This window comes from Sparus aurata, chromosome 15, assembly GCF_900880675.1.
Source record: "Sparus aurata chromosome 15, fSpaAur1.1, whole genome shotgun sequence".
NCBI classification, from domain to species: domain Eukaryota; kingdom Metazoa; phylum Chordata; class Actinopteri; order Spariformes; family Sparidae; genus Sparus; species Sparus aurata.
This window is the reverse complement of record NC_044201.1, coordinates 24548048-24560347: the sequence shown is the minus strand read 5'-3', so window position 1 is coordinate 24560347 and position 12300 is coordinate 24548048. Positions and strand designations below refer to the sequence as shown.

Below are 12300 nucleotides of genomic sequence, written 5' to 3'. Positions count from 1 at the left end.
GAAAACCTCACTGTACTGACACATTTGTAGTCAGTGGTGCCTTATTGCGCAAGATACAAAGTGCTTCATGTCTTTTTTTTTTTGTGGAAACTGCCAAACAAGTTCTTAACGGGTGATTTACATTCAGTCACACAGAAACCATTTACAGTGAAAATGTTCTAGTTCAAACAGGAGTTTGTTTTTAGTACATGTAAACAAGAAGAGTTCAGTGTTGAGCTTTAAATGAAACAAACATATATGACTGTAAATTTCTGCCCTCAGAGGTAAAATACGTGAGTGTTGTTGTGGTTATTACCTGAGGAGCATGAATAATATCCATTCAGTCTGTGCGTCATGTGTCTTGCAGCACTCTGTCAGTTACCTAATAGGAAATTCACAGTAAGTAACTGGTAGCCATTGACAGGGAACATACTGCAGAAGAGATAGCAGCATGTTTACTGTGTTTAGTAAATCATTATGTAATTGTAAAATAAAGTAAAGTAATAAGTATGTACTGCCTTTTAAGTTGCAGTTTGTTTTACTGTATGATAAAATACAGTTATTTCCAAGCATCATACTTTTCCTTTAAATAATAATGTTTAAACTGTACAATGAAATGCTGTAATTTCCCAGTATTGTATTGTATTATTGTACTGTATTAACAAGTGTTTTAACTGTAACTGAAAATATATCTTTTAAACAATGCACTAATGTATCAGCTGCACACTTTCCAGTTTAATGCTGTGATTTCTACAGTAAATTACACAATGGTGTTACCTAAACTGTTTTGCTGATGAATGCAGCACCACCTTGTGGATGCAGAATATATCTTGTCACCATGCCTAAAGTCGACCTTGTTCCTGTCATGTAATGACAGTTTAACCACGTGTTGCTGTCTATTCTTTTGTCTGTCATTACCAACTTTAGCAGAGGTTTGTGTGGAACATTTGACCCACATCAAGTCTCAACTTGTTCATTTTCAATAGTGAACTTTACAACATGGTCTCTTAAATTATAACTGACTTGGTTTAGATTTTGCAGCACCTAAATGTAGGTACGCTGAAATTTCAAAAGTTGACTTTAATTTTAAAAAAAAAAAAACCAACAACATTACCTCAGAATTACTGGATAAAGTAGACTAAACTGCATATCAGCAAGACTAACCACTAACTGCTGCTAACTGCCATTAGCTAGTTAGCTCAGTTAGCCATATGGTTAGCTGTAAAGTTAGCAGTCCAGACTGGGAGCTCCGATTACCAGGGAGTCTTTACTACACTAGCATAGGAGCTTTGGACTGGTATGAGCTGGGGCTAGCTGGTTAGCATTGCTAACTTCCTCTATACAACACTATAGGTAGACGTCATAATGACAAAACTGTGATTTCTTCACATACTGTTGATGATTTGTGAACATTTTTGATTGTTGTCAATTAAAAGATATCTCCATAAAATAACTTATTTCACATTGTTTTTGCCCCTTGTGTAGGCCTAGGTGATAATTTTAGTTCAGATTTCTGTTCTGGACATTTACACAAATTAGTTCTTATGCAACAGACAATGGGGCAATTGTATATTAAATATAACATTTCAGAAACTGTGGTAAACTAAAAAATACATCTTTTAATGTAAGTAAAATATAGCGGATGTACAAGTCAAACAAATGCTCTAGAAAAGGGCTAACATTTGTAACCAATCATAAAAAAGGGAGCATAATATTATTGTCCATTAAACTACAGCAAAGTGATTCATTTAAGAGTAATAGATAGATAGATAGATAGATAGATAGATAGATAGATAGATAGATAGATAGATAGATAGATAGATAGATAGATAGAATTACTTTAATGATCCCAGACTGGGAAATTATTTTGTTACAGCAGCAGTAGTGGGTCCGCAAATAAAACACTTTGTACATAACATAAATAGAATCCAATATATACATAGTGTATATATACAGTGCACAGTGTGCTATAAACAATAAACAATAATAATATATACAACAAAACAAAATATGCAAAATATACTATAACAATAATAATATATACAACAAAACAGTAGAGAGACCAGAGTTCTCTGTCAGGCAGAGGTGAGAGAGTTATTGTATAAAGTGATGGCTTGTGGCAGGAAAGATTTCCTGTATCTATTGCTACGACAGCGAAGCTGAAGCAGCCTTCCGGAGAAGGTGCTCCGCTGTCTGACCAGTGTGAGTTGGAGAGGGTGGAGAGGATTATCCATGATGGATAACAGTTTTTTCAGTGTCCTCCTCTCCACCACAGCCTCCAGAGTGTCCTGTTTGCAGCCAATCACAGAGCCAGCCTTCCTGATCAGTTTGTCGAGTCTGTTGGTGTCGCTGGCTCCGATGCTGCTTCCCCAACAAACCACAGCAAAGAAAAGTACACTGGCCACCACAGACTGATAAAAGATCTCCAACATCTTTCTGCACACGTTGAAGGATCTCAGCTTCCTCAGGAAGTAAAGTCTGCTCATCCCCTTCTTGTAAACAGCTTCAGTGTTAGATCTCCAGTCCAGTCTGTGGTTGATGGTAACACCAAGGTACTTGTAATCCTCCACCGCCTCCACATCCTTTCCCAGAATGCGCAGTGGTTGAAAAGCCGTCATCCTCTTCTTCCTGAAATCTATCACCATCTCTCTGGTCTTGCTGATGTTTAGCCGCAGGTGATTCTGTCCAGTCCACTCCACAAAGTTGTCCACCAGTGCCCTGTACTCCTCCTCCTGTCCCTCACTTATACACCCAACAACAGCCGAGTCGTCAGAAAACTTTTGCAGGTGACACTACCCGGTGTTGTACTGAAAGTCAGTGGTGTATAAGGTGAACAGGAAAGGAGACAGTACAGTCCCCTGTGGAGCTCCTGTGTCACTAACCACCGCATCAGACAGAACACTGCCCATACGGACAAACTGTGGCCTGCCTGTCAGGTAGTCAGTAATCCAGGAGGTCATTGTGTCGTCTACACCCATCACCCGCAGCTTCTCCCCCAGTAGCAGTGGCTGAATGGTGTTAAAAGCACTAGAGAAATCAAAAAATGTGATTCTCACAGTGCCTCCTCCACCATCCAGGTGGGAATGGGCTCGTTGCAGCAGGTAGATGACAGCGTCATCAACTCCCAACTGGGGCTGATAAGCACATTGCAGAGGGTCTAGCAGGGCTCTCACCTGTGGCCTCAGGTTGGCCAAAACCAGTCTCTCCAGCACCTTCATGATGTAAGATGTGAGGGCCACTGGTCGATAGTCATTGAGGTCTGATGGTGTCGACTTCTTTGGAACAGGAACCAGGCAGGAAGTCTTCCAAAGCACCGGTATTCTCTCCTGACCGAGGCTCAGGTTGTAGAGGTGTTGTAGGACAGGAGACAGCTGGCTGGCACATGTCTTCAGGATCCTGGGGCTGATACTGGTGGAGTCTCTCCAGCTGTCTCCTAACCTGGCCTGCAGTCACAGTCATGCAGGGGAGGCTGCTGGTGTCTTCAGTGGAGGACGAGGAGGTGGAGGAGGAGGTGAAGGTGGAGGAGGAGGAGGTGGAGGAGGAAGAGGTGGAGGAGGAGGAGGAGGAGGAGGAGGAGAGGTGCTGCACAGGAGAGCTCACAGCAGGGGAGTGAGGGGGGAGGGGAGGAATTTGGGACAGTAGCCCTATAATGTAATGATTCAAGCTCTTTTTATAACATAGAGTACAACACTTTGTGTTCACCATTGTATGCTGTTTAGACGCATCACGGAGCCCACACCCTGCTGCTCTCAGCTCAAACTCCCTATTTCGGTCTCACAGGGGAAGCTGGGCGGTGTCTCTGTGTGTGGGTGGAGCTCGCAGTCAGGAAATGTGTAAGAAACAAGTTGTGAAGTTTTCCTCGTTGTTCACATGAGTCTGATGAGGCTGAGAGAGCCCGCCACATCACACACGAGTCCATCACCATGAGGTGTAGCGGAGGACATCTTAACGGTAGGTCATCTACTTTACTTCCTTATCCTTTTAAACTTTGCCCACAGCTCCGAGCCGCTGAACATGCAAATGATGCTAGCTCGTGATCATTTAAGGGGGGAAGTTCACATCCAAGTTGTTGTCGTGTGTTTATAAACTTTACACATCGCCGTACAAAGCCTGGTTTGTTCGCTGAGCAGGCTGTGGAGTGACTCATGTGTCTGGATGGATGATGTATGTCCGTCTCCATGTTTGTTTCCGTGATGAGCGGAGCGGGTCACTATTTTGTTGCTAAGACAACTGAGGAGGGAACCGTTGGCGCGAGCATAGGCACTGACGTCACAACAGCGGAAATACTTTTATTTCACATGTACTCTTGTACTTATACACTGTTTTAAAGCAGTTTACTTGTACTTTACACATCAGTTAAAAAATACCAAACGAAAGTAGCACGACCACAGTTTACTACTCAGCTGTAGTGCTTTTTTTTGTTTAAATGTATTTTTCAAAATAAAAGTGCAACAGTATTAGCATCAAAATGTAGCTGAAGTCAATATATAAAATGTGATTTATTACTGCATTATTGTGCTCATGCATCCTATGTCACAACTGGGTAGTTTCATGCTACCCGGATGCCACATGCTGTCTACCTGTTAACTTAAAACAATAATAATCTAGGAACATTGACATTTTTGCTTTACTGAAGTATTTTTACTTCATGGTCTTAGAGCATGATTAATGGGATAATGGTGAATACAAGTAGAGAAGATATAAAGTTAGCAACCTTATGTAATCATGTTAGTTAATCTGCTCAGCAATCCACTGTATCTAATAGTTTGCTTACATCAGCGAAGATTAGCCTCTTTAAGTTAGTAAATCATGATCATTTTTTATCATTTCTAACAGGAATTATCTTACTCTTTCTCAGTCTTTGTTTCTGTTGACTATACTCTTATGTTCTGTAACAACAGATGATCTCAATGATATTTAATGAACCGTAGTGCAGGGCCTGTGAGTCTGGCTTTATGTTTGTTTGGATGGTCTCAGCAATGTAAGTGTTGGAAAGCATCCCAGTGAGTAAGTCGTGGGAAGTTTTCCTGGCTTCATGACCTCACATACTACTGCCATTACTGCTGCCATTTTAAAGTTCAAGATAACGGCAGAAAACGTCTCATAATCTCCTGATGTCAAAGTGAGATCCTGATGCATGCACACTTCCTGTTTCTTGTTTCCAAGCATGTTATGTGTCAAAGACTATAGTGATGATCGTGTAAGTCCATCCTCACCAGAGCAGTGTGCAGCTGTCTCTTTAAATTCATGAAAGCTAGGAACATAAGCAAGAGACTTATGTAATTTCCTCTTCTGTAAAGTACATTGCATTACTTGTCGGTCAGTTGATGACGTCCAGGAAAGAACATAAATAATGCTGATGAGAGTTTTTTTTTCTACATTGTTTTACTTTATTTGGACATTTTCCAGCAAGGGTGGTGTCATTAATTTTATTTTGTACGAGATGTTTACAGGATGTAAATTTTAAAAGAGGCACAATGTTGGTAACTGAATAGGGTTATCAGAGAAGGGCGACGTTCTTCTAGAGGACTCAATCTTCCTTCCTCCCATGTTGCACAGTCTGATACAGGGCGAGTGCGTCACTCAGCCCACTGACTCTATATTTAGAGGTACAATCTGTGCTTCCCCTTTGGGTGGAGTTAAGCTTTATAAAAATAACTTGATTTTTAAAAAATATGTATAAGATCATTTTGTGTATTATCATCTTAAACCAGCTTCAGTAATATCACTCTTTCTGCTATTTGTTTCAGGACCTGAGCTGCAGCTGCATTGACGACTGCAAGGTGCTTAAATGTGTATAGAAACAAGCTGAAGATGCAGGGGGCCATTGCGCGAGTGTGTGTGGTGGTGGCCGCTGCCATCCTAAACCACCCCTTGCTCTTTCCTCAAGAGAACACCACGCTCCAGGATCAGGACGAGGCACTGATGGCTCGCATGCAGGAGCACGAGGAGAGGCTGCAAGTGGAGCAGGCCAAACTGGAGGCAGAGCTCTCACAGCTGGACGCGAAGCAGGAAGAAACCATCTCGGAGGAGGATGGTTATAGTTGGTACTTTTGGAGCGCTGTGTCTTTCATCATATTCTTCGCTATCGAGATGTACAGGGTGGATCAGGGTGAAATCCGGCCAGTTGAGGACGAAGATGTGTTTCCAGAGAGCGGATCTGTCACCCCCAGGACAATGGTACTAGATAAGGATGTCCTGAACAACTTCTGTGATAAATGCACCTACACTTCATCCCACGAGAACTGGCGAGTGAGGGAGTTTGTGGAGGGTTTTGCCGATGACTTGCTGGAATCGCTCAGGAGCGTGTGTGACAGGGAGGCAGACATGGAAGTCGGGGACTTTGTCGGGATTGGAAGCATGTTCGAGTCTTGGAAGGTGTGCAAGCCACTGATGTGTGACCTTATAGTGTCTTTCTCACCTCCAGATCCGTACTGCTTCCAGTTTGATCTGTGGTGTAGCCCCTCAAGCGACATGCCTCCAGACATGCAGGGCTGTGGCAAGATAAAGGTGACGAGGCCTGAGGACAGCTGTCTGTGTGGCTCTGCTAATATGGGAGAGGACATGCTGTGTTTGTTGCACAGCAGGAACGACACGCTCAAAGTGGAGCACAGTCCTGATGAGCTGCTGTGCTCTAGGAACACATCTTTCTTAGCCAAAGATCAAGTCATGAAGTGGTTTCAGATCTCTGTAACCAAAGCGTGGGGGCGCATTTCCCACAAATACGACTTTGAGGTTAATTTTCGCAACCTGGATGCCGCCGGTGCTCTGAAGATCCGATTCCGCTCGGGGAAAGTCATCGTGTTAAACATCATACCGGTGGTTCAGCTGGAGGATACAGACGCTTATTTTGTCTCACACTTTCCAGCAGAGTGTGACGGCGCTCCAGACCCATACTGGCCCCTTTCTCTTGCTGTCTACGAGAGGAATTTGCTGAAACATTTTGCTAAGCGCCTGCCACAACATTCCTGTCATTTACACTGCCTTCAGATTGTTACTTTCCTACACAGAAAGCAGACAGGGCTCACAGGAAAAAGCGCTTTTACCAACTACCACTTAAAGACCGCTCTGTTGCATTTACTGCTGACTAAAAGGCCCTCAGCGTGGGGCTTTGAGAGTATGGAGAACAGGCTCCGGGATATGCTCAGCTTCTTGCAGTGGAGTCTACAGGAGAAGAGACTCCATCATGCTCTGATTGGGAACAGTAAAGTGCCAGAATGCATCCAGGTTCCTGAGATGGTTCGCAAAGCGGAGCCCATCAATCTGTTCCGGTCTCTGGTGCTGCAGAGGGAGCTTCACGCAACAACAGTCAGGCATTTCCATGAGATGTTGAGAAATGCACCTGTGCTCATACAAGAGTACACACCTCACCTGTCAAATGGAGGTGTACACCACAGCCTAGATGAAAGTGTGTGAGCTTTGGCCCTGTTTGTTGTCGAAGTGCTTCATACTTTCAGCACTCGCATATCTTTAAATATTATTCAGTGTTGCTACAAAGAGTCTCACCACATGGTAATGTACTGAAATGAAAATGCGCACATACAACAGTCATTTTAGTCATAGCTGGTATCTAGAGATATTGTGGTTTCTGCTGCTGCTTCCTTCAACTTCACTTGACATTACAACCAGTGTGTTGAGAATATGGTCTCCAAAGAAAGATAAGAAACATTAGAAAAGTGGTTTCTGTTTGTGAAATCAAGATGCAACAGCAGCAGCTTTTCTACAAGATTTGATGGATATATTGTCAGAACATTTAGACTGTTTCTGAAGCAGCAAAAAGTAATGTAAATGAAGGATTATGATCAACATTCACCTCAAAAAAAGAAGAAGCACTTCGTCAGAGAAAGATTTTAAGAAATACCTCTCATGTTAATCATGTTCCATACAATACAGCAGTGTTTTTATTTTCTTTCATACTGTTGCAAATCTGATGGCAGCTATTACATTTTGTTATGTTCAAGGAGAATTCCAGCATTTTTAAACCTGGGACATGTGTTTACAAAGTTTAGTATGTAAATGTAAAAAAGGTATGGAATGGTTCCAGTAAATGACCTCGGCCAGCACCCACACAACAAGCTGCCATGGCGGCCACAACAGGTTGAGATTGTTATTGTTATGTGTCTTAACATTATGGATAGTAACTATACAGAGATAGACCTTTTCATTAGATTGAAATCCTTTTATTAGACCGGAAACAGATGCCATCGCTTTCCCCACTGCAACCAGACTCCATTGACAAAAACACAGATTTTACCTCACAGAACACACCTGTGTTCTGCATGGCAAAATGACCATTATTTGTCAGTGGATCCTGATGGCTGTGAAGACAGCAATATGAAAGCAGTTTCTGGTTAAAAAGAACAGTCTTGCTCTTTAACAAAAATATTCATCTATAGGGATAGATTATGTAATGTTGTAAGACGCGTTTGGAGCCATTTCAGCAGGTTTTGTGGCTTTCTGTGGAGGCGATCTTCTGGACTGATTCCAAAAGTTTGTTGTTTGTTTGTACCCATTAGTCATTCACACCCTAGAATGTGTGAACAGAGGGCCTAGGGTTACAACATACCATCATTTCCCTTTAAGTACTTTTTTGTTTTCGCTTATTTGAAAGGAAGGTCCTTGCATTTTACTTCCCCCCCCCAAAAAATTTCTTTGATAAACCAGTGTTGTAAAAAGGACCACTCTGTGTATCTTGTGGCTTTAAACACCATATAGATTTTTTGTATGACAAAAACAAAATTCAGATTGAAGTCAGAGTCATTTCATCTCTATTTTTTATTAGAAAAATCTTCAGAATGATTACCTGATTCATATTTATCACACTGTACCTCATTATTATGTACCCCTATTATGGTGAGTTCATAATTTCCTCCCAAAAAAATAAGTCTTACAGTCTTACATCCTTACTCTTAACTCGGCATGATATTTGCTTATTACATCAAACAGACATAAGAATAATTATGACCAAATGCTAAAACAATGGACGGTTGAAGGTTTCATCACTTGGTTTCTACAGGCCATAGTCATAGTCGGGTTTCCCATTGATGTAAGTCTTGGTAAAGGCCTTGTAGGTGTCCACACTGTGTGTGGTCGCTTTGACAGCCGGGTCCTCCGACATGCGCTCTGCCCACTTCTTCAGCTCAGGTGTGCTGTCAAGGCAGCTGAAAAGATAAAGGGAATCACATCAGTCACCTAAGACCATACACGTCAACATAAGTCATGAAATATAACATATCAGATGTCATAAAGTAAACATGACAAAGAAGACTTGATTAATGTTCCTGTGAGATTCCTTGCTCTTTATCATACTGCTTACTTTTGTACTGTACCTATAATTTGTACTTTATGCTCCTCTGCAGAGTGACCTTGAGTGTTTTGAAATGCTTCCGTAATTAAAATGTATTTATTTTTAAATGTCCTGGGAAATTATTACTTACTGCTTCAGTTCAAACATCTCCAGCCTATCAAACCACGGCCACATCATGTAGTCGATCATCGTGATGGAATCGCCACCGAAGAACTTGGTCTTCTTATTAACCAGGTCCTGAGAAATTAACATTACCTTCATCAGTGTTAAATAAAAAAGCAATTTATTACGATTCATAGACAATTACAATTATACTGTACTGTTGCACTCATGTTCCTGGGGACACTTTTAACTTCACAATCTACTAATTTACATGTCTGGTGAATGTAAAGAAATCAGAGCCCTTGACCTCGCAACCCACCTCATTTAATTTGGCAAACTTCTCCTTCAGTTCAGCTGTCAGTCCTGAGACATCCTCGCCATTCCTTCTGCCCATGGGGATCTTGTAGAAGTAGGGCGTTATCTGTATAAAACAGTAACATTAATATGATTTTGGCTCAGGGTAACAATAGACAAGTATACAAAAAAATTGTCTTCACATACAATACCTTGGAAAAATGTTCCAACATCATCTTCTGTTGAGCTTTAGCATAGGGGGAGGAAGGAAGCAGCTTGTTCTGTGGGTAAACCTCATCCAGGTAGTCACAGGTGATGGGAGACTCATATATGACCTCACCAGCAGTTGTCTCCAGTGTTGGGACAAGACCAAGAGGATTCTTCTCAAGGAACCAGTCAGGTTTGTCTTTAAGGTTGATGTTGATGGTGTCATGCCTGAAACACAGAAACATGTTTCACATATGTAATCAAAAACACAGATAATAGTTATCTTATGTTTAGGTAACAGGGATGCTATAGTTTAAAATTAAGTGTAATAAAATGTGTCTTTACTTGATCCCTTTGGCACTCAGCACTAATCTGGTTCTATGGGCGAAAGGGCAGAATCTCATGCTGTAGAGCCTGATGCAGCCTTCAGGGACTGGGCCAGGTGCAGCACTTCCTGAAAGACACAAAATACTTAAGTGTTTCATTTTATGCTTAACATTTTAGAGAAAATAAGATACAATTTTCTTTGAAGTTAGAATTTATGCTTATGAGGTCATAAAAGGTCAAATAAGGATGTAATTATCCATTTTGTTATTTTGTCTGCAAAACCAAAATATTACATTCTTATATAAAAAAATTGAAATTACCCAATAGTATATAAAGCAGTTAGCCTGATAATGTAACATGTATCTCACAACAACAGATGGGAGCCTTGTAATTCAAATGAAGTCATTAAATTTGTGTAATTTCATTTAAAATCCAAGTAACTTTTAAAAAAAAAAAAAACTGTTCTGTTAACTCCAAATGCAGCTGACTCTAATTTTACATCAAGCATAGATCACGTGGTTGGTTAAAACAGTTTGCTAAAAAATATCAAAAACATATTTCATACATTATTAATGATTAATCGATAATTGATTGTTAAGGTATTGTTTTATTATTTTGATCCACACCTGCTTAAATACATGCAATTTTTTTTGATAGATTTCATGATATTAACAGAGTTCGTACACATTTTTCAAGGTCAAATTCAAGCACTTTAAAAGCACTTTTAAGGATCATTTTTAAGATTTTCCAGCACCTTATTGCTGGGGTAAAATACGTATCTAAAGGAATATATATACTTATGATTTTTTTCTTCACTTTTTATCACAATTATGTACATTGTATTATGTTGTAAACAGATAAATTCATATTTTATAAAAGCAAAAACTTCAGAAATTAATAATCCAGTCTGATCCCAATTTTGTGAAAGACACAGAGTTATAATGTCAAGCACTTTCAAGTACTTAAACTAAAATCCAAGCGCTTTTCATACCTTGAAAACACAACATTGAAATTCAAGCACTTTCAACGATTTCAAGCACCCGTACGAACCCTGTATTAATGATGATCTTTGTCAAGGCAGGACTTGAACTAGCACATATAAATATGTTTTACATTTTATGAACTATTTCTTCATGGTAAAACAGCCTGAACTTTATCCTTTCAGCCTTTTTTTTTTTTTTTTTTACAGTCACATAAAAAAGGACATCCTGTTCTTTCCTAATAAGAAACTTCAGGAACACTTACAGTACATTTCTTAGAATATCAGTAAATAAGACAGAAGCACTTCAGGATATTTTAGTCATTTTTGAAGACTGCATGTCATCAGTGAATCTACCAAGAGTCACTGTAGGCTGTGCTAGTCAAAAAATGCAAAAGAAAATGCATTAAATTCAATGGATATTAATAAAATTGAAAGAGAGGTCATTATTAAATACTAAAATAGTAAAATACTTTTTTTCTCCCAAAACTTTATTGTACACAAGTTCACATACAAAATCCAAACAGAAATTATTTGCGCATGTCATCTACTGTTAGCTTCATGTACTGATCTGGAGAGGTGACAAATTGCATACTCATGATGACTTCGCAAAATATGGCTTTTCTTTTGATTACGTAACTGTCAGCACAAGACGATGCGGAAGACGTGCATGTGATGGAAACCACCTGGCAACTTGTACAATTCAGTTTCCACAGGTTTTTTTTAAATGTTACACAAAGCATTCAGAACACGCATTAACCTCCCTAAAGCAAGGCGCATATTTAAAAAAGTATAGTTTTAAAGCTAATCACAACTTAGCTTGTTAGCAATACATTACAGTAAATTAGCCTTCTGCACGATACGTTTTCAGTTAGTCTGGTAATCGCTGTACGTCTTACCGTTGGCGAAAGACTTCTCCGTAGACATGTTTACGCTTCAGGTGGTGAATGAAATCAGAAAGCGATCTTTGCAGGAATGGAGACCAAACCACGACAGAGAACAGATCGTACTACCAACAGCTATATAAGCCTGAAATATTTGATTTGTGTTATACTTCCGGTATGGGCGTGTCTGATAAAACATCAGCCAATAGCAATACCGGGCG

At 40.2% G+C, this 12300-nt stretch overlaps 2 protein-coding genes across 2 annotated transcripts; one reads left to right on the top strand and one right to left on the bottom strand.

The window, feature by feature from the left end:
* The first annotated feature begins 3789 nt into the window (after nucleotides 1-3789).
* On the top strand, nucleotides 3790-9393 carry itprip (inositol 1,4,5-trisphosphate receptor interacting protein). Its single transcript, XM_030442007.1, has 2 exons — nucleotides 3790-3930; nucleotides 5730-9393. The coding sequence occupies exon 2, from the start codon at nucleotides 5794-5796 to the stop codon at nucleotides 7393-7395; it is 1602 nt and encodes a 533-aa protein (XP_030297867.1). The 5' UTR covers nucleotides 3790-3930; nucleotides 5730-5793; the 3' UTR covers nucleotides 7396-9393.
* LOC115596693 (glutathione S-transferase omega-1) lies at nucleotides 8737-12285 on the bottom strand. Its single transcript, XM_030442008.1, has 6 exons — nucleotides 12095-12285; nucleotides 10235-10343; nucleotides 9895-10117; nucleotides 9708-9809; nucleotides 9417-9523; nucleotides 8737-9140 (listed from the first exon to the last, which is right to left on the bottom strand). Exons 1-6 carry the CDS (start codon nucleotides 12120-12122, stop codon nucleotides 8990-8992), a joined length of 720 nt encoding a protein of 239 aa, XP_030297868.1. The 5' UTR covers nucleotides 12123-12285; the 3' UTR covers nucleotides 8737-8989.
* Nucleotides 12286-12300: the final 15 nt, after the last annotated feature.